Source organism: Uloborus diversus, chromosome 2, assembly GCF_026930045.1.
Source record: "Uloborus diversus isolate 005 chromosome 2, Udiv.v.3.1, whole genome shotgun sequence".
Lineage (NCBI taxonomy): Eukaryota > Metazoa > Arthropoda > Arachnida > Araneae > Uloboridae > Uloborus > Uloborus diversus.
In genome coordinates, this window is record NC_072732.1 from 39,755,326 (window position 1) to 39,777,766 (window position 22,441).

General features: G+C 32.3%; 1 protein-coding gene across 2 annotated transcripts; it reads right to left on the reverse strand.

Moving 5' to 3' along the window:
* Positions 1-298: 298 nt before the first annotated feature.
* On the reverse strand, positions 299-19,319 carry LOC129217250 (hsp70-binding protein 1-like). Of its 2 annotated transcripts, none has more exons than XM_054851524.1 (5): positions 19,208-19,319; positions 17,201-17,412; positions 15,708-15,929; positions 6,360-6,512; positions 299-585 (listed from the first exon to the last, which is right to left on the reverse strand). In XM_054851524.1, exons 2-5 carry the CDS (start codon positions 17,409-17,411, stop codon positions 317-319), a joined length of 855 nt encoding a protein of 284 aa, XP_054707499.1. In that variant the 5' UTR covers position 17,412; positions 19,208-19,319; the 3' UTR covers positions 299-316. The 2 variants fall into 2 exon arrangements, with proteins under 2 accessions (XP_054707499.1, XP_054707500.1); XM_054851525.1 differs by having other exon boundaries at positions 19,198-19,302.
* Positions 19,320-22,441: the final 3,122 nt, after the last annotated feature.

Consider the following 22,441-nt stretch of genomic DNA (forward strand, 5'->3'; position numbering starts at 1 on the left):
TGGCTCTTCGGCGTTGTGTTTATATTATTGTTAGACTTCGAAGAATAAAAGGATTTTTTTTTAATATTTAGCTCCAAAAAAGGTTTTTTAAACTATTTTTTAAACTTTCTAAGGGTGGCCATGCCCTCTTCTCATTGTTTTTCATATTGTTAGACTTTCTATGTATTATAAGGGATTTTTTTGCATTTTTGCTCAAAAAAGGAGATTTTAACTATGAAATTTTCTTGGACTGGATCTGCCCATGCTTTCAGGGTCCTCCAGTTTTCCATTGTGGAGCGTCTCAATCAAATAAGGCTCATTAAAATTTTTATTTTTATCACTTTTTTTCATCATGAAAACAAATGTCTAATATTTTTAAGCAATGTTCTTTGCATTCATCATATTCACTTTTGGAGGTATAAAACTGAATTTTTTGCTGTAAGAAATTTTTTAGTTCATATTCATCCTTCCTACACTGAATTCTTGACTGTTTGTGTTGCGATACTTGTGCTACTAGCACACCAAGCAAATGTTCTGAACTAGAGTCCATCCTTTCCTTCAAAAGTCTAATTAAAACGCTAATCATGTCGGCTTGGAACAAGGACTCTGAAAAGAAAAGGAAAATGATTATAAAACAAGCTTTTATTTGCTTTACATGTAATTTTTAAATACATAAATGCTTAAAAAACAAAACTGATCATTCAGAATGCAAATAGTTTTTAAATAGTTCACTTTTCACATCTTATTCCTCAAATTTTTCTTTGCCATTTCATAAAAAATGTAGAAATAGTTTTCAGCATTAGAATGTAATTCATTTCAGAGTTTTACTATTGTAATCTTATGCACTAGTTATTCAATTTTAAACTAACATGTGTGTTAATGAATGATAACTGTATTCAATAAATATAAGTATCAGCAAAATAAAAAACAATGAATACATTATATTTACATGTTACATAGAATCAAAAGACTTAATTAAAAATACATAATTTTTATTTTTGTTTAAGCCTTATGAAACAGGTTCCTTTCATGAAGACTCATTGATGCAATAAAAAAGAAAAAAATAAGATAGTGACTGAAAACAGTTCACACACACTTATAAATGGCAGCTACACCACAGTTAAAGATTTTTTTTTAAGCTGAATAAGCGAAGAATTAAAAAATAAACTCAAAAACATTGTCATAAAAATTATTAAAATCAAAAGTTTCTGTCTGTATTGATTTCCATTAACTTGCTTGAACTCCATTAAAACAAAATTCCAGTTACAGTCAAGTCCCGACTTACGCGGGGGATGTGTTGTTCCAAGATCCCTCGCGTAAGTCGAAATTTCACATTGTGGAAAAGGGTACGTGTAAAAACTTTTAAAAACATATCCAATTATTCTATACACTTGTAAATGCCAGATCAAACAGTTGAAAACTATTTCTTAACCATACATTTCTGTTTCTTATATAAAAACTGAATTTTATTCATATTTTAAATTTTAAAAAAAAACTGTTTTATTCAACATAAATACTACTACAATGCACAAAAAAAAATCAATGGGAAAGAAAGACGAAAAATAAACCAGTACGGTACGTACAGTATGTAGTAAGAAAAACAAATGCTCGATGGTTTTACTGTACAAAAGATCCAGTAGCGATATTCGTAACTTAAAAAGAAGAAGATGATGGTGATTTATTCTGTGTGCCCAAACCGTTACTTATATATTCTTAAATACATAGTACAGTTGCTTCACTAGTTCTTTTACGATGTTTCTACATGGAAACATCCATCTTCCTGGTTTCTTAAGATTCACAATACAAGAACAGCTTCCATTTTCATAATTTTTGGTGAACTTTTATGGATTTCCTTTTCTTGACTTTTCATTGCACATATGGATGATTCACTCATACCTAATTGTTGTGCTACCTTCGACGCATTTTATAGTTGTTCAAGCATATAATCTTCAGATTTTCTTTAATTGTCAGAAACCTTCTCTTTTCTTTTTGATCTTCACAAGATGAAACATCGCTCCTTGGTGTCATTATATTTTAACAACTTTCACATTTAGAATTAAAAAAATAGAAAATGAGGAGTAGTTATTTGTATAAGCGATGTATCTGACTAGTACAGTGTGGGAACTTCCGCTCTCAATGATGCTAAAGGGATGAAGCTCCATTTTCGAAAAAAAAAGAAAAAAAAAATGGTCAATAACAAAGCTAATACAGACCTCGATTCCCTTCCGAAAATTTTCGTGTTCCGGACGAGAAATTCATGTTATATCTAAAATTCTTTACTGGTGAAAAAATTCACGTTATAGCCATTTCGCGTAAGTCGAATCTCGCTGTAGCGGGAGTCGACTGTATATTGGACAAAATTTGAGCGTTTGTTCAAGTTCACTCAACAGGATCTCACTGTGTTAGTATCTGAAATTTTATTAATAAATAAAATGTATTTTATTTTAATAAAGGCACTATTTCTAGATAATCTAATGTGAGTTACATATGAATTTCAACTTAAAATAAAAAGAATTATCACTATTATACAGCTAACAAATAGCAAACATAGGCAAAAAGCAGATACAGTTCATGGTGTCTCTAATTTGCAATGGTCTCCTCCAATTAAAATTTAAAAGTTTAGAGTAGTGGAATTACACAACTAAAAAAAATAATAATAAATTTAGAAAAAAACTGAGAAAGTTCCATTAAGATTTTAAAAGTTTAATTCAGTTCAATACTAGGATTAATAACTCAATATTCAGTTTAGCATAATGAAGAGAATAAAGTACGTTGGAATAGCTAAGTGTTGTTAAATATCTAAAAATTCAATAATTGCTTCTCTTCCTACTTACTAACAATTTTAAAATTCTTATAATTTAATGTTAGGATGCAAATAAGTATGTATAGATATTGGTGAATTCCAGGAAAAAGGAGACATGACACTTGAATTTTAAAAATTAAAATTTTGACAGTTGCCATAGACCATTTCTCTTTAGAAATAAATCAGTTTCTTGAATCTGAACCTGTTTTTGCCACACAGCTTGATGACTTTTAGAAAATCAAGAGCAAAATCGAGTTTTCTCTTTGTGTGTTTACAGAACAAAAAATTTCTTTTTTTTTGCTACATACTATAATTTTAACAAACTTGTTATGAGAACATAATATGCAGGTTATTTTTTATCTTTTAAATGTCTAGTTAAACTTTTTGCTAAGTAATTTAAAATTCTTTTTTTTTCAACCATGAAATAGGTCCATTACTAAGGTCACAATGTGATGTCCTTCCGTTACCAAAATACTGCATCTCAGTTAGTTCACCAAAAACCTTTTGGGTATAGAAACTGATGTTTTTTAATGTAAAGCAGAATTGTGTCCCTTGTCAATGAGGGCTAGGTATAGCTTGATTAGACATTTAATTTATATGGTTTTTAATTGTAACAGAAGGACAAAAAATATAGTAAGGGAAGGACATTTATCTAGTGGAAAACAAACTAGAGTTTAAAGTTAGTAGTGACATTTAAAATATATATCAGTAATATTTGTACAAAAACTATGTCTGCTTTCATTTAAAAAATGAACTTTTATTTCATTTTAAAAAAATTGTTTCCTGATTTTATTTCTTCTATTGTATGTGATAAAAATCATGACCCTTAAAAAGTTGTTATATGTTTGGTATATGTTTGTGATATGACAAGCCAATTTAAGCAGAAACAGTTGTTTACAAACTTGATATTTATATTAGAACAATACAATATTGAAATTGCTTTCAGATTTGATGCTACAAGTCGCGGGAAAGGATCCTTGAGAGCATTGGTTTAACCATTAAACATATTGCGAAGAGATTGGTGAATTCAAAGATCAACTTTCAAATAGACGGAGTAACATCCATTCTCATTGTGGCACTCAAAATATGCACTATTTAAACCCTGTAACAAGTTATATTATTAAACATAGTGAGTACTTCAACAAATCGAAGGAGATTTCACTTCAAAGTCAACAGACTGACTGTTATAAATAATGTTAAAAATGAAGATACAGCTGAATCAAAAACAGCAAATCATGAGAATATGCCAAAGGATTCATTAACATTTGGACAAGTTTTCTTAGTTGAATGGAAGGGAAAGAAATTAACAAAGAGCAATGTTGGACAGGTACTTCATATAGAAGATGAAAGCATATAAATATCTTATTTGAGAATGCATAAATGTCTGAATGATCTTGATCTTTGTGTTCCATGAGAAAGAAGATAAATGTTCTATGAATTTTGATAAAATTATTGAGTATTTTAAGGATTCAGAATTGTAATAGATGGCTCAGGCATGAGATATCATTGTTCTAGACTGCTGTATTAACTGAATGAATAGTTGTAAGTTGATATTTACCAAATGTAATTGTTTTGGACTTCTTGTCCTTCTGTTACTGTCCTTCAATTAATTACCCTTAACAAATACATAATTGATATGTTTAAAATAATTTATTAAAACTAGAGCTGTAATTGTAATGATTGAACACTACTGTATGTGCCTTAATTTTTACGGAATTGTTCCTTTTACAGTTTGGCTGAACTTTTGGAGAAAATATGATAGCGTGAAAATCATGTCCCAAAAATGTCCTTCCATTACCGTTTTTAAGTTTGATTAAAAAAAAAAAAGAAGTTACTAACAAAAAAAATTCCTGGCTTTTGCTTATTTAGCAACTTACTATGATGTGTATAAAAGTCTATGCATTATTTTTTGAAAAAAATATGTATTTTGATTGGCCCATTACTTAATTCCTATTATTTCTTTATAGTAAATAAAAGTAAGGTTTCAAAGAAAGTCTGGAAGGAAGTCTGTGGCGGATGTGCATCCAGGAGACCCTATAGCACCTACAGCCTTGAAATTTTTGTACAAAATTACTTCGAGCCCCAGGGGTGTGCACCTCGGATTTTATTTTTTTAAATTCGAATTAGCTTTTTTGTGCATAATTTTTTAAGCTCAAATTTCACGTAAATTACCTATTATTGCCTATTAAAGGGGTGAAAAAATACCTGCACATATCAATATTATATATAGTTGGAAAGGATAGAATTTTCTGCGTTCTACGCAATTTGTTTCAATGCTTTAACTTAAATACGGCAGGAGTTATTTGCATTTTTAGCTTGGACTTTTTTAGGCTTAGCTAAAATTTAGGCACTAAGCGAAGGAATTGTGTTACAGTTTTCTTTCTGACACCATTGAAAAGAGCGGCGTTTTTTACTCCAGATCTAACCCGATCTATGGTCAAAAAACAAAGCTTCTATCTCCAAAGAAAAAAGTTACAAGCCATTAAAAATCGAAGTTATTATCATCTCCATTAAAATTATTAATGTTTTATTCGGCGTTGCCATAGTTACGTCTTTTCGATTCGCATGTTTCTTCTTTCCCTTATTCACAAACTTGAAAGGTTTCGATTTTAACGGAAAATTTTAGGATCAACTCAATTTAAGCCCCAAGCTAAAGAGCATAATATATTACTGAGACTATGAATATACAAAACTGCAGTTTTGCAATGCTCAGGGCCCCTTAGCCATTTCGGCTCTGCAAATTGGTACAAATTATTTTGAAACCCGGGGAAGGGGTGCTTTTTGATCCAAAGGGAGCTCATAATGCGTTTTTAATCTGTTTCTTTCTAATTGACAATTTAAATCTTTGCAAATCAAATAAGATTGCGAAGCAATCTTCGAGAGTTGGTGAGGGTTAGCAAGCAGGGGGGCAGAGCCCCCTAGTGAGTCAAAAGAAATTAGAGATAAAATTTGAATAGATTTGGTAAAAATTAGAGAGTGTATTTTATAAATGATAAGTCCATTGACAGAGTGCCCTAACCATTATGGTAATTGGAAAAAGCTTAATGAATGACAGACTTATATATTACTGATGTGTTGCCCTCAAAATCAAATAAATACAATATATCAAAAAAGAAACTTATAAGCAGTGTTGTATCTGCATATTTAGTTTCCAAAATTTAGTTTTTGAGGACTTACCATTGACCCAAACTATAACTAAAATGTCAACAAAACAGGCAATTTTTTTTGCAAAGTTTTGGAACCAAATTAGCTATAAGTCGTCAATTCTGAAGTCTACACAGATGACAATCAATAAAGATAGTAAAAAGTTTTGATTTATATCTCCGGCATACAAGGGTTTAGAAGAATGAGGCAAGATGGAATGGTTTCTTCCAAATGTCCTGCATCAAACAGTATCCCTACTGTCCGGGGAGACATTCAAAATTAGGAGGAGATATGTTTACAGACACATACGCAGACCGATATACATGCACAGATTTTAAAAATAGAGTAAGGATGAAACTTTAATTATTATGATTAAAGAATAGATAGATACATTTAGTAGATCCCAATACATAATGGAATATATCATACTGACCTCGAAGAGTTTCGTATTTTGCAAGACATGACAAAAAAAATGCTGCTTTAGTTCTAAGTTTTTCGTCAGGTTTCTGAAGTAGTCTCAATAGCACTGGTAGAAAATTAGTTATTTCAAGGTATTTGATAGCTTCATCATTATTTCTACATAAACCTAAGATAGAAAGATAAAAAATAAAGAAATAAATGTATGTAATTTACATATACCGTATTTTCGGGAATAAGCGCCGCGGCGCATACAAGAAAAAAAGTAAAAAAATTGCCGGTGCGGCGCATATAACGGGGTGCGGCGGGTACAGTGTTTTTTTTTCAAGTTAACCATCGAAAGGGATGGCCAATCGAGGGATGCAGAAGGCAAAAAGTGCAAAATGGGGATTTTTTAAAATATTTTATTATCGTTAATTAAAAATACTAACGAGAAATGAAAAAATACTTTTTATTTCCATTTAATCCAGCTTTCTTTACTACTAATTGTGCTTTTAAGATGTTTAATGTTGGATGCGCACTTATGGAAGGTGCGGCGCTTACACCGGGTGCGGCGCATACATTAAAAAACTTTTTTCTTTGAGAATATATTTCGATGCGGCGCATACACCGGGTGCGGCGCTTATTCCCGAAAATACGGTAATAGAAAATGCATTGCAGAGTAGATAGTATTAGTCCATTTTAATGAGGTTTTGGTTTTGTAGTCACTCTACAACCTAAGACACTGTTTGACTAGATCTCAAAAGCATTATTTATAATACCTGTATACCTGTGTGTTTTTGATATGTTCAAAATCTGCAACTTAAACCACAATAAAAATTAGTTATACAGTATGCATTCCAGGGGGAAAAAAACAATGAAACTGTTGTTGCTTTGTTTAAGTAGTGCAGAGAAATCAAATAGTGCCAAAAGCATCCAAAATAGCCCCGGACAATGTCCATGGCCCTTGGTGAAGGCAGTTGATAGCCTGTGGGGTTTTGGTCAATGTTGCTGAGTTTGGCCAACAGGATAGGACAATTAAAGATATGACCTGGATAAAGTTGAGCATCGGGACAGTGAGTACAAGCATGGCAGCTTACTTGGCCATTATGGGATACTTTCATTTCCTTAAAAATGTTCTGTAGATTAATCAATAAGTGTTAGGAGTTAAGCTATTGAAAAGTTTAGGGGAATTTTGGTCTGTGGTTAGGTTAACAATGAAGCTGGAAATATCTTATAGAGCTTAATTACAAAATCTTTTCTACTTCAAAAATCTTAACGTGACCAAACTAAATCTTATTAACATATCTCTTTAGATAGAAACCTTTATAAGTATACCTTAAAAAGGGTACTTATTTTTATCACTTAACCATTCTTCATCTAGAAATGCCATTATTCCTATGCAATAATTCTAACTGAATGCTGCTTCATCTTAATATATATATATTTCTTCTGTGTGTATGTTTGTAGCCATAAGGCTTTTAAATGGCTGGACTGATTTCGATCAAATTTTTTGTGTGTAATTGACACACAAAAATTTTAATTTGATTTTTGTGTGTAGTTGATCCAGGAATGGTTTAGAGTCGCGATGGATCGAATTGGAAACATTTTTGTTAATTAATTTATTTATTTAAACATTGAATGGTTATAACTTCTGGACGATTAATATTTATTTTAACCTGTTGCTCAGTGAGAACTGAAATAAATATTTAATCCATTGCCAAAGAATAATAAGAAAGCCAGCTATGCTTTTTCTAATGAAATTTCCTACTGTGATATGTCAATTGAGAATAGATAATATATATATAGAGAGAGAGAGAGAGTGAAGCCTTCATTTCTTGAAAGCAACGATTTTAGGTACCATGATATATTTTAAAGTAAATTACTGGAAGAAATCGGGTTTTCTTCACTATGTTCACACGCAAAACGTGTCTTCTGTTGTCGTAGTTAAACCATGTGACCGAATTGGTGCTTTAGGTTTTCCTAACCAAATGATCAGAAAGTACCGTACCTAGCAACATTTGTTTATCGGCTCAAATTCATCTAAGTTTTGGCACCAATAGCAAGAATACTTTAAGGATTATCAAACTAATCAGTACATTATTAAAGGAAAAGATGGTGAAATTAAAGACGAAACAAATTTTATTTTCATCCAGATAAATTACAACAGGGTAGCTCTGTACACAAAAGATCAGTGCAGTGGAAGATTTTTATCTTTGGTAAAAAGAACTAATTAGGAAATATATGAAGTTTTAAAAGTTTTCGTTCAAATAATCAGACAACTAATCGGTCGGAGTTCGCTTCGCTTACTGATCGGCTGGATAACAGTAACGTGGTGGCTTGGCGACTTTGAACATAAACTTCTAGTAACTCTGGTAAAACTACAACAAAAAACTAGAGTTGCATGATTATTTGTTTACATTTTAAAAGTACTGTTAATGTAATTTATTGTATTTTTTGTTTATTTGGTGAAATATTTCAAATTGCAAAGAATTGTTTTTGGTTTTTAAAGAGTGTTTAGTCATTTTAGAGGAAGAAAGTGTTGATTTTACATTGAGAGGGGGGGGGGGGAGTGATTTTGGCTCATTTAGGGAACTATTTTTACCTTTGTCATTTTTTTAAACGATATCCTTTCGATTGTTTTATTCTTCTTCATATGGGAGATGTTGCAGAGCGGGATTTCCCGTTTGTTCTAGATTAGTAGTTAATTTTTTTACACTTAATATCTGAGGACGATTTTCATCCTTTGAGTATGTCTGAAGGAACAAACCATACAATCTATGAAGATCTTTTAACCGGGATGAAAACAGCCCAAAGTCAAAAAAGGAAAAAAATTGCGCGGCTTAAAATTTTGATTTTTTTTTTAAATGTTACGCGAAACTATCCATATATATATTGATATTATACTGTCTTTTAAATATTAATAGAAAAAATTGTTTAGTTCTTTTTTACTTGCAAAAATGCTAGCATAAAAAAAGCTTGCATTTATTTAATATTTTAACAGATAGTTCAATTCTTTTTATAATTTTCAATTTCCCACAGCCCACATATTAGATGAAATTAAAACTTTATAATGTGACGTCAAGTGCTATAAAACTTCCATATAATTAAATACTCAATACAAGTCATTAGACATCATATTTACAAAATGACATTATCAGTGTTGCCAACCTTGGAGAAACAATTTGGGGAGCACCTGTGGTGATTTTGAGAAGCATTTTGAAGTTTTGTAGAGCAGCTGGGTATATTGTATAAAAATCAATTTAAAAAAAAAAACTAAAAGAAATCTAAAACTGTTTCTGAGCTTTGGTCATTTAAGCGTTAGCACAAAAATAATTACTTTAAAATTAATAAAACATCTTTAAACACTGTCATGCTTGGAGAGTATATGAGTCATTCTTCAAAGAGTGTAACTTTTCTGTCACTCTTCTTTTACAGTAAAAATTTTAAGGAGCAATTCATTTAACAATGGTTTTTAATTTCATGAAAAATATATCTATTTAAATGTGCCAATATTTTTTTAAATAAGAACTTTTATTTTAGTATATTTTTGGTTCACAATATGAGAGTTCTCATCTTTGTGGCATGTCACACACCTTGTGTGACTGTTTATGTTGCTTAATAACTTGTTTAATTAAAAGTATGTGCTTATTTATTTATTATTCCTTTCACAAGTGTCTCAAATAATAATTGTTTAAGTATATTTATTTTTTTAATATTACGTTTTAGTTTGTTTTAGTAGGACAAGGAGTCATGTAACACAGTAAATTCCCACCTGTTTCCTAAACACGAAATGCCATTCCTCATTAACACGTGGCAGTAATGACATCAAATTTTATTTTCCATGATACAAGGGAGCCCCTTTGTTTATTTTCAGCCATAGTTGATGTTGTGAGATTTTTGTCGAAAAACAGAAGATAGATTTTGCTTTAAAAACTTAGTGTGGTAATTCTGACTTCTCACCTCCATGAACGTGGATTACAGAGATGTAAATTAATGTAAAAAAAGAAGTGAACATGTTTTCATATAAAGTAAGACAAAACAACGTCAGAAGAAGCACAAATTTGTAAATTACAGCAGACACGTGTTTCGGCGTAACAGGGAACGCCTTTTTCAATGCAAAAAATAATGAGCTTATGGATGAAAAGACATCCGACAAAAGCCAAGAGCAGATCAGCATGCAGCTTAAAAGATAAAAACAGCGGATTAGCCAAACACCAATGACAAAGTTATAAACCGATCAGGAACCAATAGGAATGCAAGCAAAGGCCAAGAGCTTTCTCTTAGGTACGAACCCAGAAAGAAAGAATTCAATTGGACAAAGATTAAGCCGAAGCTTAAACAAAAAGAAAAGAAATTGTCAGTAACCGTGAACCGCAAGAAAGGAAAAGCTGAATGGAAAACCATGAAATAAAATAAACAGAAACAAAAAATATTCGAAAAAAGGAAAAATAAAGATAAATAGAAGAAAATTGGGGGGGGGGGGGGTGGCAATCAAGACAAAAAGGTAAAAATAAACAAAGGAAGATCGATATATATATATAAAAAAAAGGGGGGGGATGGGGAAAGGACAGTATTAAAGATATGGGAGCCAAATGTTAGAAAAATATGGAACTGCACTAAGATCGTTAACTAAGTTAGAACTGTTCCTCAAAATATGAAAGGATTCCCAAAAGTCAAGATCTGATGAATTGGGGCATTTTTGGATAATCTGATAAGAGTTAAAATCAAAAGAGTGATTCGAATCCCAACAGTGTTGAGCAATACTAGACTTATTTAATTGTTGCTTTTTCACATAATTTTGATGCTCTTTCAAGCGAATTTTTAAAGCACGCCGAGTCTGTCCAATATAGGCAAGTTTACATTATTTTTTGCATTGAAAAAGGCGTTCCCTGTAATGCCGAAACACGTGTCTGCTGTAATTTACGAATTTGTGCTTCTTCTAACGTTGTTTAGTCTTACTTTACTGTTTGCACAAAGGTATTTATTTATCTTATGTTTTCATATGCTTAACATGTGCAACGATGTAGCAACAAAGAAAAAAAAACCCTGAAAAATGTATCTATTAGGCTTATATTAATGGAAAATTTCTCACTTCCATGACAGACCTTATCAATGTCATCATTTCTGAGGTGAAAATAAATGACGGAGGGGAAATACATCAATAATAGGCATTCTATCAAAATTATAAAATACCACTATATCCACAAATTTACAAAATACTATTTTTTAAGATACATTTGAAACTACTAATTAAGAGAGCGTAATATTATATTCCCACTAATCATTAAAATAGCTGATTGTATGCACAAATAACAAAATTACTACTTTGATATTAAATTGGCCTCGATTTTAAATATTAAAAGTTTTTTTATTGTTTTTTATTTCCGTGAACAATGCATTTATTTTATTTTTTTTTTAATTTATGAGTAAATTAATTGGAACTTAGCTGGGCCATTAGTTATGGTTACTTCTAGTAGGTAAAACTTTCATGTAAGAATTTAAAAAAAAAAAAAAAAAAGTTTCGAAATTGAAAAAATATTTGCGTTTAAAAGTTACATTTTCTGGAGAATGACCCATATGCATCTTTAATTTCCTATATTTACATGCATATCATAATTAAATAGCACCATATAATTAAAAGAAGTTAGAATTCAGTAAGATCTTCAAGAGCTATATCTTTGATAAACATTAAAACTAAATCTGACAAATGATTTTGGCTTGAATGGGCGTGGCAGTCTTCAGGAAATATATATATAAGAAGGATTGAAAATAATAGTCTACAAAACGGTACTAATGTCTAAGCAGTAAAATGGCATAGCAGATAAAAATGAGAGAGTATTAATGAAGCGAAGGCAATCAGATTTTAAAAGCTACATCTAACGATTGCACTGTCACTCTCCAGCATTTCCTCACTAACAGCAAGTTACTTCTTTCTTTCTACCCAAGAAAGAAGGATTGCCTCAGCAAAAATCCTGGTCGGGGAAGAAAGGAGGTGAGGGGGTATTTGCACGATGCTTGAAAGTGACTGTGAAATGAGCGTTGAAAACAATATGTGTACAGCAAAAAATAAAATACAAGAAGGGTTGAAAATAATAGTCTACAAGATGTTGTAAAGGTCTGAATGGTAGGATGGCACAATAGACAGAAATGAGCAAGTGTTATAGAAGTGGATGCAATCGGATTTCGAAAATGTTTAAACGCTGGCGATTGCTACGTCATTCTCAAGCCTTTCCCTCTCCCCACTCAGGAAACTAAGTTCCTCTCTTCTTTCTACCTTAGAAAGAACATGCGAGTCAGCAAAAATCAGGGGGGGGGAGAGATCGATCGCTTGAAAACCCTCGGCCAGGAAATGGAAAAAATACAAAAAAAGGAAAATCCCTGGTATTGACGACGTAAACAAAAATACTGTGCTGTTATAGTTAACACAGATATTTTTCTATATCGATTTCGCGGCATTGTGACGATATTGTATGTACGCGGCATCATGACGATTCCCGCTTTTTGTATCGTAAACAACATCGTATCATCATCGTTTAGCCAACAGTTCTGTTATCATCCTATATCGTTTCATGTTGTCTCACCGATGACGCGACCGATATATGCGGTCTTGAAAATTTCTTTTTAAAACATAAAAACCGCGGAAATAAAAAAAAAATACAAAAGCGGAAAATCGCTGATCCACGGAAGATTTTCATCTCTGTTTTAAGTACGTGAGAAAAAATAGTTAATAAAACAACTGCTCAGTGCGCACTAGATAAACCAAGTTGTAATAAATGTAAGCATTCTGACTCCCAGCAGCCTCAAACATTTTCTTTTTAAGGAATAACGAAAAAATACCTTTGTGCTAAAAATTAAAATAACCAATTATCCAACGGTTTGAAGCACAAATTGCAAATTACTGGTTATTGAAATTTTTCAACTTTTCAATTTACAAAGTTTGAACAGAACAACATCTGTTGTCCTCTAGTAAAAAAATAAATGTGCACATTCAAATAATAGTTTTGTTGTACAAAAGCTAGTAGTTTGGGTTAGAAAACAAACAGACTGTTGCCAACAGGCAAAAGAGAAAGTAAACTTCACTCTTTTTTAAACGAGCTGATGTGTGCCTCACATGACTTCCTTTTACTTCAATTTAATGTCATTTTCCCATTACTGGAAATTTTAATGTGATTCAATAGTTTACTCTCTAAATATCACCAACAATGGCCTAATTGAAACCAGATTTTAAAAAAAAGTATCCAAATTTGTCGCCAAGTTGGCGAAAAAACTTGGCGAACAAAAGATGGTCGATATATCGCCAAGTGTCCGCCAAATTATAACACCACTTGTGTTTGCATCGAAAATAACAATGATTTCCCCCAAAAAAGTGGGAGATCCCTTTAGAAACACTCGAACGCAACCAAAAGGGGAGGTGCATACCAAGACCCCACTAGGAGTCTACTACCAAATTTCAACTTTCTAGGACATACCGTTCTTGAGTTATGTGACATACATACAGACATCACAAAAAAACTCGTAGTAATTAACTCGGGAATGGTCAAAATGGATATTTCGTGTGGCTATAACATTCTTAGGCACTTATCCAAGTGTGATCGAGTCGGAAAAAAAAAAAACCTCAACATTCATTCGGGGGTGAGCAAAGTGGAAATTAAGGTAAATTTTTAAGTGAAAATTTTTTCGCAAATACAATACTTTCTTTATTGTAAAAGGAAGTAAAAAGGATTTTCGTGTGAATTGATATGGTTTACATCCAGGGTTCTTGATTTTTTTAATTTAAAGCTGATTATGAAACAGCTGAATAATAGTTTAGGATAAAATATAACTTGATATTGTTACTAGAGGACCCGACAGACGTTGTTCTGTTCAAACTTTGTAAATTGAAAAGTTAAAAAATTTCAATAAACTATCAAGTGTTTGAACAGTTTTGCTGAAATAAATAAGTAAAAAGAAAATGTTTTAAGTTGCTTGGTGTCAGAATGCGTATATTTATTACAACTTGATTTATCTAATGTCCACTAAGCAGTTGTTTAATTAAATATTTTTTTCTCCCATACTTGATGGTTTGTTCCTTCAGCCATACTCAAAGGATAAAAAGCGTCTGAAGATATTAAGTGTAAAAAAAACAACTACCCATCTAGAAGAAATGAGAAATCTGTCTTCAACATTACCCATATGAAAAAGAATAAAACAATCGAAAAGATATTGTTTAAAACATGATAAAGGTAAAAACAGTTCTCTGAATAAGCGAAAATTACTCATCCCTCCCCCCTCCTCCCTTCCTAATGTAAAATTAACATTTTTTAACTAAAATGACTAAAAACTTTTTAAAAACGAAAAACAATTTTTTGCAATTACAAATATTTCGCCAAATAAACAAAAAATACAATGAATTACATTAACATTATGTAAGCAAATGATCACGGAACTCTATTGTTTATAGCCAAAGTCGCCACCACATTACTGTAATCCAGCCGATCAGTGAGCGAAGCCAACTCCAATGGATTAGCGGTCAGATCTTTTGAACAAAAACTTTTATAACTAATTATTATATTAAAACTTTTATATATTATATTATATGTTGCCTGATTTGTTCTTTCCACCAAAGATAAAGATCTTCGGTTGCAATGATCTTTTGTGTACAGAAATAACCTGTTGTAATTTATCTGGACGAAAATAAAATTTATTTCGTCTTTAAATTCCATCATCTTTTCTTTTAATAATGTACTGATTAGTTTGAGAATCCTTAAAGTATTCTTGACATTGGTGCCAAAACTCAGATGGATTTGAGCTGAGAAACAAATGTTGCTAGGTACAGTACTTTCTGATCATTTGGTTAGAGAAAAAAACATAATTTCTTCCAGTACTTAACTTTAAAATAGTGTATCACGGGACCTAAAACCGTTGCTTTCAAGAAATGAAGGCTTCACCCTCTCTCTCTACGTTTTATCTATTCTCAATTGACATGTCATAGTAGGAAATTTCATTACAAAAAGCAGAGCTGGCTTTCTTATTGTCCTTTGGCAACGGGTTAAATATTTATTTCAATTCTCACTCAACAATAGGTTAAAATAAATATTTATCATTTGGGAGATATAACCATCCAATGTTTTTAAATTAATTAATTAATTAATTAACAAAAACGTTTCCGATTCGATCCATTGCGCTTCGAAACCATGCTTGCCACGACTTAATTACACATAAAAAATTTGAACAATCCAGCCATTTAAAAGCCTTATGGTGACAAATGTCCACACAGAAGATTTTCATATATTAATATACTGACTACCCAGCTAAAATTCAACACGTATTTATACATTGAATCATTAAACTTATTTCATCTATAAGACATTTAATTTTAACTGTTGAACCAAAAATTACTTACAAGATAAAGCATATAAAGCTTTTAAGCAAACTTTTTCATCAGGATGCACGTCCATCAGTTTAACTAATTGTGGCATTATATTGAGATCAAGACTCTTTGACTGGCAAAATTTATTGTTCTGGCATAAATCTGCAATAAGTTCTGCAACTGCAGCAACTACTTCAGCATCCGAGTAAGACAATAGAGGTACTAGCTGATTAAATCCTCCTATCTTGAAAAAATCTACATGAAAAATATATTAAGTCCATGAATAAAAGCTCTTTGAACAAGCAATAATAAAAAGCATAACTATAAAATTATTATTCATTTTGTTACACCACTAGAGATGCCAGCTGATGAAAATGACTTTCAGTAACAGGCAAGACAATTCTTAAGGTTTTTTTTAATTGTTATTATTTTCAATACTTCAGTAAACAGAATATTTGATCAACCTAAACATAAATTCAGAATTTAACCTACACCTATAACTATAATTATTACCAATCAATCAATATATACTTTATATATATATATATATATATATATATTTAATTGCCTATCATTTAAAAACCTAAAAGTCCAAAAATTCCCTTTAGGTTTCTGAATTAATTTTTTTTTAAACAAAGGAACGCTTATTAAGGTAATTTTTTGCATCAATATTTTAAATAGATTTTGGATATAAATTTAGGTTTTTAACTATTACATCAAAAACCATGTCAAACAAAGGGTTTTGAAACAAAAGCAAAAATTGAGGTTAAAACCAAATAAAACCACCAGCTGTCAAAAACTGACCAGCTGTAATCCTGACCCTATTCGAGGGATAATTAAGAATTTATTGCAAGACCAAGTACAAACTAGGAAAAAGTTGAAAGCAATAACCCGATTCACGGACCCACCATTTAGGGAAGAGAGAGATCAGTTGACCCCCACTCCCTTCTCCCCGACTTTAAAGAATTAATATTTTTATATAAAAGTGGGTGTGGTTTTTGTTGTTTTCTTATAAAAATTGCATTGAGTATTTATCTTTTGACATTGCCTGAAAAAAACTTGAAATGACATGCCTGACAAAATTCACTATCAGTTATTTCTAAGCAAAGCAAATTTTATTTGAATTTATAATGGGATTAACACCAGAGAGTATTAGAACTAAAAATTTAACTTGAATTTAGTCCCAAGGTCAGTTTTCTAGACATCAAAATGGAAACACTAAGTTTATTTTCAATATTATGCAATTGTGAGGTTTTTAAAAATTTTAAAACTCAAATAGGAGAGCACATTAGATAATATATATTTTTGTAAAACAAAAAGTTGAACCAACTGACCACTCATTCTTTAATACTGCTATGTAAAACTAAAATAAATAGAAGACAAAACATACAGAAATTCAAATTTTGTAATAGCTCTAACCAATCTAAATATCAAGATTTTATCAGACGTTCAAGAATTACTATAGAACTCCTAACTCCACCCACCCCCCTTTTGTGTGCAAAAGAAACTGTGCTCTCTCTACCTACCATTTGCATTATCAACTGACAAAATTATTTCATTCACAACAGTAATAGCCGTTTTCAAATCAGCATAAGTTACTTCTGTGCCTTCTCCCAGCTCGATTTTCTTCATGAACAGATCAATTTTAAAGAGCTCTGTTTTCATTTTGTCCAAATCTGAAGGTGGCAATTCTACTTGCTGCGACTGCGGCTCAACACAACACACTTGCATACTCATTCTGAAACGCAAAATACATCACTTATTAATGCCTGTAAGTAAATTAAAATGTCTTCGAAAGGTATGGAACCAAACATTGTTTAAAGTAGTTTATTTCAAATTAATTAGAATTTGCTTTTTAATGTGTTATGCAGAAATACTACCTACTATATTTTAAATTTTAATTTGTGATTGATTGATAAGGCAATTGCAGACCAGAATTGTTGAACCATATCAAAGAGCTGTGGTTATCTGAGCACCAACTAACCTCAATGACTCAATGAGTTCTGGATTAAACAGGACATATTAGCTTATAAAAAAAATGTACATAAAAAAAGTGTTCTGGACTTTTTCCAGAAATAACTTTTTGAACTTGAACATGAGCTCTAAAGCTTGGGTATAAAGCAGTAGGTTACCGCCTCTTGCCGTACTCGCTTTAGCACTGCACATACTAAATTTGGAATGATACAGAGTTCTTTCTGCCTTGCCCTGGCTTAAGGATGATAACTTATTGATTTATACCCAACCAATTACTTACAATTCAATTAAAAGTTGAACCGCACCATGATTGCGGACTCTCGCTGGTGGGCTAAATTTACTTTCTCCACCAGTTTGTTGGCACTCTCAGCTTCAATGAGGTAACATCTTCCTCCAGCTCAGTTATCACTATTAGAGACAGATGATCCCATATAACAAGGACAAAACTGCAGTTTCTGGATGGGATAACCGGGCTGTTGGTTTATTGCATCTTAAATAAGATTTGCAACAAGAAAAGATAAAGTTGAAATTGAATTCACCATGCTTGCCTCCCCCCTCCCCTCTAGAACCAGTCATCATTTTTCTTTTTTTTTCCATTGTTATAATTTGGGCAGAGAAGTGAAAATGGCTTGCTTCATTTTTGCAAAAAAGATAACATTTTCATTTTTCAAAAAATATGACCATAGCAGAAACCATGATATGAACTTTGTTTTAGATATATCAAAAAGCCTCATTATGTTGCTGATTACATGACCTATGCTGTTCAACCTGTATAGTGTATAGCTTCAAATCCCAAGAAAAACCTTGATAAATTTCATGTAAGTATGAATAGTTTTATGATGTTGCATTATTTTTTTATTTTTTGAATTATTAGCCTCAAGTTGGCTGCAGATTTAACATTGCAGTTAGTTTCTTATTTTTTAATAACAAATGTAACAAAAAAAAATGTTTTGAGGACCAATGATTTTTCACATTTCAGCAACTTACTTTGTTACTCTTTCAACGAGTCTTTGATATTGTAAGGGAAGATTTCGATAATTGGGAATCTGGCGATCTTTTTGGCGTCAATTTTCGGCTCCAGTGCCTGAGCGAGAGGTATTTTCGTTTCAAATCTAAACAAAGAGAAGCGTAACATCTATTCACATAGGGTTACTATAAATCAGCAGGGTTACCAAAATAAAATTATTTACGCCAAAAATGAGACGACCGCACCTGATTCCCAATTATCGAAATATCCCGCATTGTAACACATCAGTGACAGATCTGCGACTCTTCCCGATTCCGGACAAAACTTAAAACTGCCGCCCCAACCCTACCCATCTTACTTCAGGTTTTCATGTCAGGCATTCGGCGAAAAAAAGACCCGTAATAAAATAATTTAACCCCCGTCTCCGCTGACAGAAGCTGCTGTCTGGGTCAATCATTTCCCCTAAGATCCGGCACTGTAATGTTTATGGAAATGCCGACAATTTATACATGCAGTAAAAACTGTACATTGTAAATACAATTGAAGCTGTTGTGAAAGGATAAATAAATTAGCACTGCTTACTCTGACTTACTTTGCTTCGCTTTTTGTGGAAAAATATTTAAAACAAGAGAGTAATTTTGCGATTCGTTTCTCGGATAAATGACAGATAAACCAACACAGCCGGTGCACAAAAATATTTTGTTTCTATTCTATTCTATTCTATTCAAGAGTCACAACTGACTACAACTGTATTTATGTCGAGGACTGCATACTAAGTGCCTTGCCTCCATTATTTTATATACCGATAGATGGCAGCACCATCACCGGATCGAACAGTTAATGAGAATTTAGAACTAGTCCAAGAGCTAATAGCTACCTGGTACTAGCACCCCCAGAGGTATCGTTTCACTTGGAGGACATTGAGACCACGAGCATATTTAACGTCGCCCAGTCCCCTTTAATGACGACGGTGGGTCTTCGACCAGCGGGGATCGAACCCGAGCCCCTCCGGCCCCGAGTCCAATGCCCTACCGATCAGGCTACCACGGCCCTATTTTGTTTCTGTTTATTGTTTCCTCATTTCACTTCAACTGAAATTCTTTGGACTCTACAAAAATGAAAAAAGACATGTCACTGTGATTATTATCATTGCTTTAACTTCTTGGAATATATTTTAAGAAGAAAAAAAATTCAGTGCCAACGTTTCAAAAAAACATACTATTGGCTAAATAGTTAACCGTCCCTAGCCAAACTACTGAAAAAGTATTTTAACTCTTGAAGCTTGGCAACAGTCCAACGATGTCGCCTAGCAACAAGCTGGGTTCGCGTTCTGAAGATTCGGACATAGAGGATTTGGAGCATTATTGTTCAGTTGGTGGATTTTGTAACATTTCTTCTGGCTCAAAAACGAATCTTGATAAAACATTATTGTTCAAGCATATTAAATGCAGCAAATTCACCGCTCTGAACGGCCCTATAAACAACGGATTCGTAATGTAAACATGCGTTTAAACAAAGCTACGGTCCATCACACCACACAAAGCCACAGCAAGCCAGCTTGAACAACCAGTGTTGGCGAAAAAAAAAAAAATGGGCAGGTAAAAGCTCTGAAGTCGCAAAACTTGAGAACTACCCGGCCGATTTCGCTGAAATTTTCAGTTTGTTCCCTTAACTCCTCTGAAAAGGTCTGAAGACCAGTTCGAAAAAAAATCGACGAATAGTTATTTCTTTATTCCAATTTAAGCCCAATTTTCACATAAATTCCCGAGCACATATTAATATAACCTACCATTGGAAAGAGTAGAATTTCCTGCGTTCTGAGCAATTTGTATCAATGCTCTAACTTAATAACGGCGGGAGTTATTTGCTTTTTTAGCTCGAATTTGTTTAGGCTTAGCTGAAATTTAGGCAGTACTTTCTTCATTCAATCTATCAATAAAAAGTGAAGGAATTGTCTCATAGTTTTCTTTTGACACCATTGGAAAAAGCGATATTTTTTACTCCAGTTCCATCTCGACCTATGGTCAAAAAACTAAGCTTCTATCTCGAAAGGAAAAAAAAAAGTTACAAGTCTTTTTAAATCAAGTTCAAAAAATCTCATTCCCATTCAAATTGTTAACCATTTTCTTTCGCATTTTAATTCCTTAAATTTATTTTATTTTGCGTTTCCATGGTTAAGCTTTCTAAATCCATTTTCTCGATTTAATTTCTTAAAAGTATTTTAATATCTGTCGTCATTGTTTGGGAGGGAAATTTTGCATGATGTTTTTTTTTAAATTTATTTATTTAAGCCTGATTGTTGAAAATACGTCACTTGACACAATTTTTATTTTCAAGGCGGACCGGGCAACGCAGCTAGTAATAAATAAATAACAATTAAGTAATACAGTATAGGTGCCGCTTAATGTGATCACGGTTAATGTTATCATTCGCTCAATGTTATCTGAATCATGAAGTCCCGGAACAGGGAACACTTGTATATTAACATGCCTTTAAAAAAGTCAGATTTTGTATTCAGCGTCTTTGTTTATTGTTATCACTGTTTCATAAATTTTCAATTCCCCCCCCCCCCCGCTTTTTTTTATATTTTTTAGGTTTTTTTGAGCAATTACATTGCTTATTGTTCTCATTTGACTGTTTTGAATTCCATGATTTCCCCCCCCCCTCCCTTTGCAGCACCACCGTCGACTGGCCTCACGATGCTGCTCCTATAGTGAAAACCGTCTCCAGTTTGCGTCCATATCCTATATACACACACGCACGCATACACACACCTACCCACACACAGACACGCACTTACACAGAGACATACCTACACACAGACACAAACACACGCAAACACGCTTACACACACATACACACACAAACACACACGCCTACATACCCACGCTCGTGATTGCGAAAAAGATAATTTGAGTTCAAGATGTCAAAATTAAAATTATTTTTTTTCTTTTTTTTTAAATTTATTTATTTATTTATTTATTTATTTTGTTCCTAAATTAAAAGAAACACAATGGCAAACCATTACAAATAACTTTCGAAAAAAAAGTTCCCGTCTTTACGGTAAAAAGCAAAAGAATTTTTCTCCCTGCTCAGTAACGCTAATACCTCACTCTAAACACTGTCAAACATTTTAACCATGGAGAAAAAGCGCAATTGTTTAACTGTCAAGGAAAATATTGGCATTTTAAAACGCTTTGACAATTTTACTGTGTTGAGTCAAAGCAATGTAATGCTGTAAAAACAAGTAAACTTTTGTAAGTTGCTGAAAAATCGTAACGAGATTGAAAACAAACTGAAGCTAAATGAAAATTTGAACAACAAGTGAAACCGTGCTGGAAATGATGGTGAAATTGAATTTACTGAAGTTGTGTTTTGCAATAGTCATTAAAAAGGATGCGCGAGTAAACGGTCCGTTAATGCTGCAAAAAAAAAAAAAAAAAAAAGATCTTGCTTTTAAAATGGGCAAAAAATACTTTGTAGCATCTTACGGATGGTTTAATGAATGGAAAAAAGAGCTATTCTATTCTGCTAAATCGGTAATTTATAATTTCAAACTACGTTTATTTTAATCATTTTAATTTTGATTTAGAGTTGTAAAAATAAATGCTTCGAAATTGAAAAAATTATTTTGTATGTCCTGGATTCTTTTCGGTTATTGTTATCAAACTATATTGGCCCTAACGTGATCACATTAAGCGGCGCCTACTGTAATAAACAATAGTGGTTGCTAGAGCTTCGAATTAAGTCTTCAGAAATTTTATTTAGGGCACTCTGCCTCCTGCTCACTAACGCTCACCAACCGTCGAAGATTTCTTCGCAATCT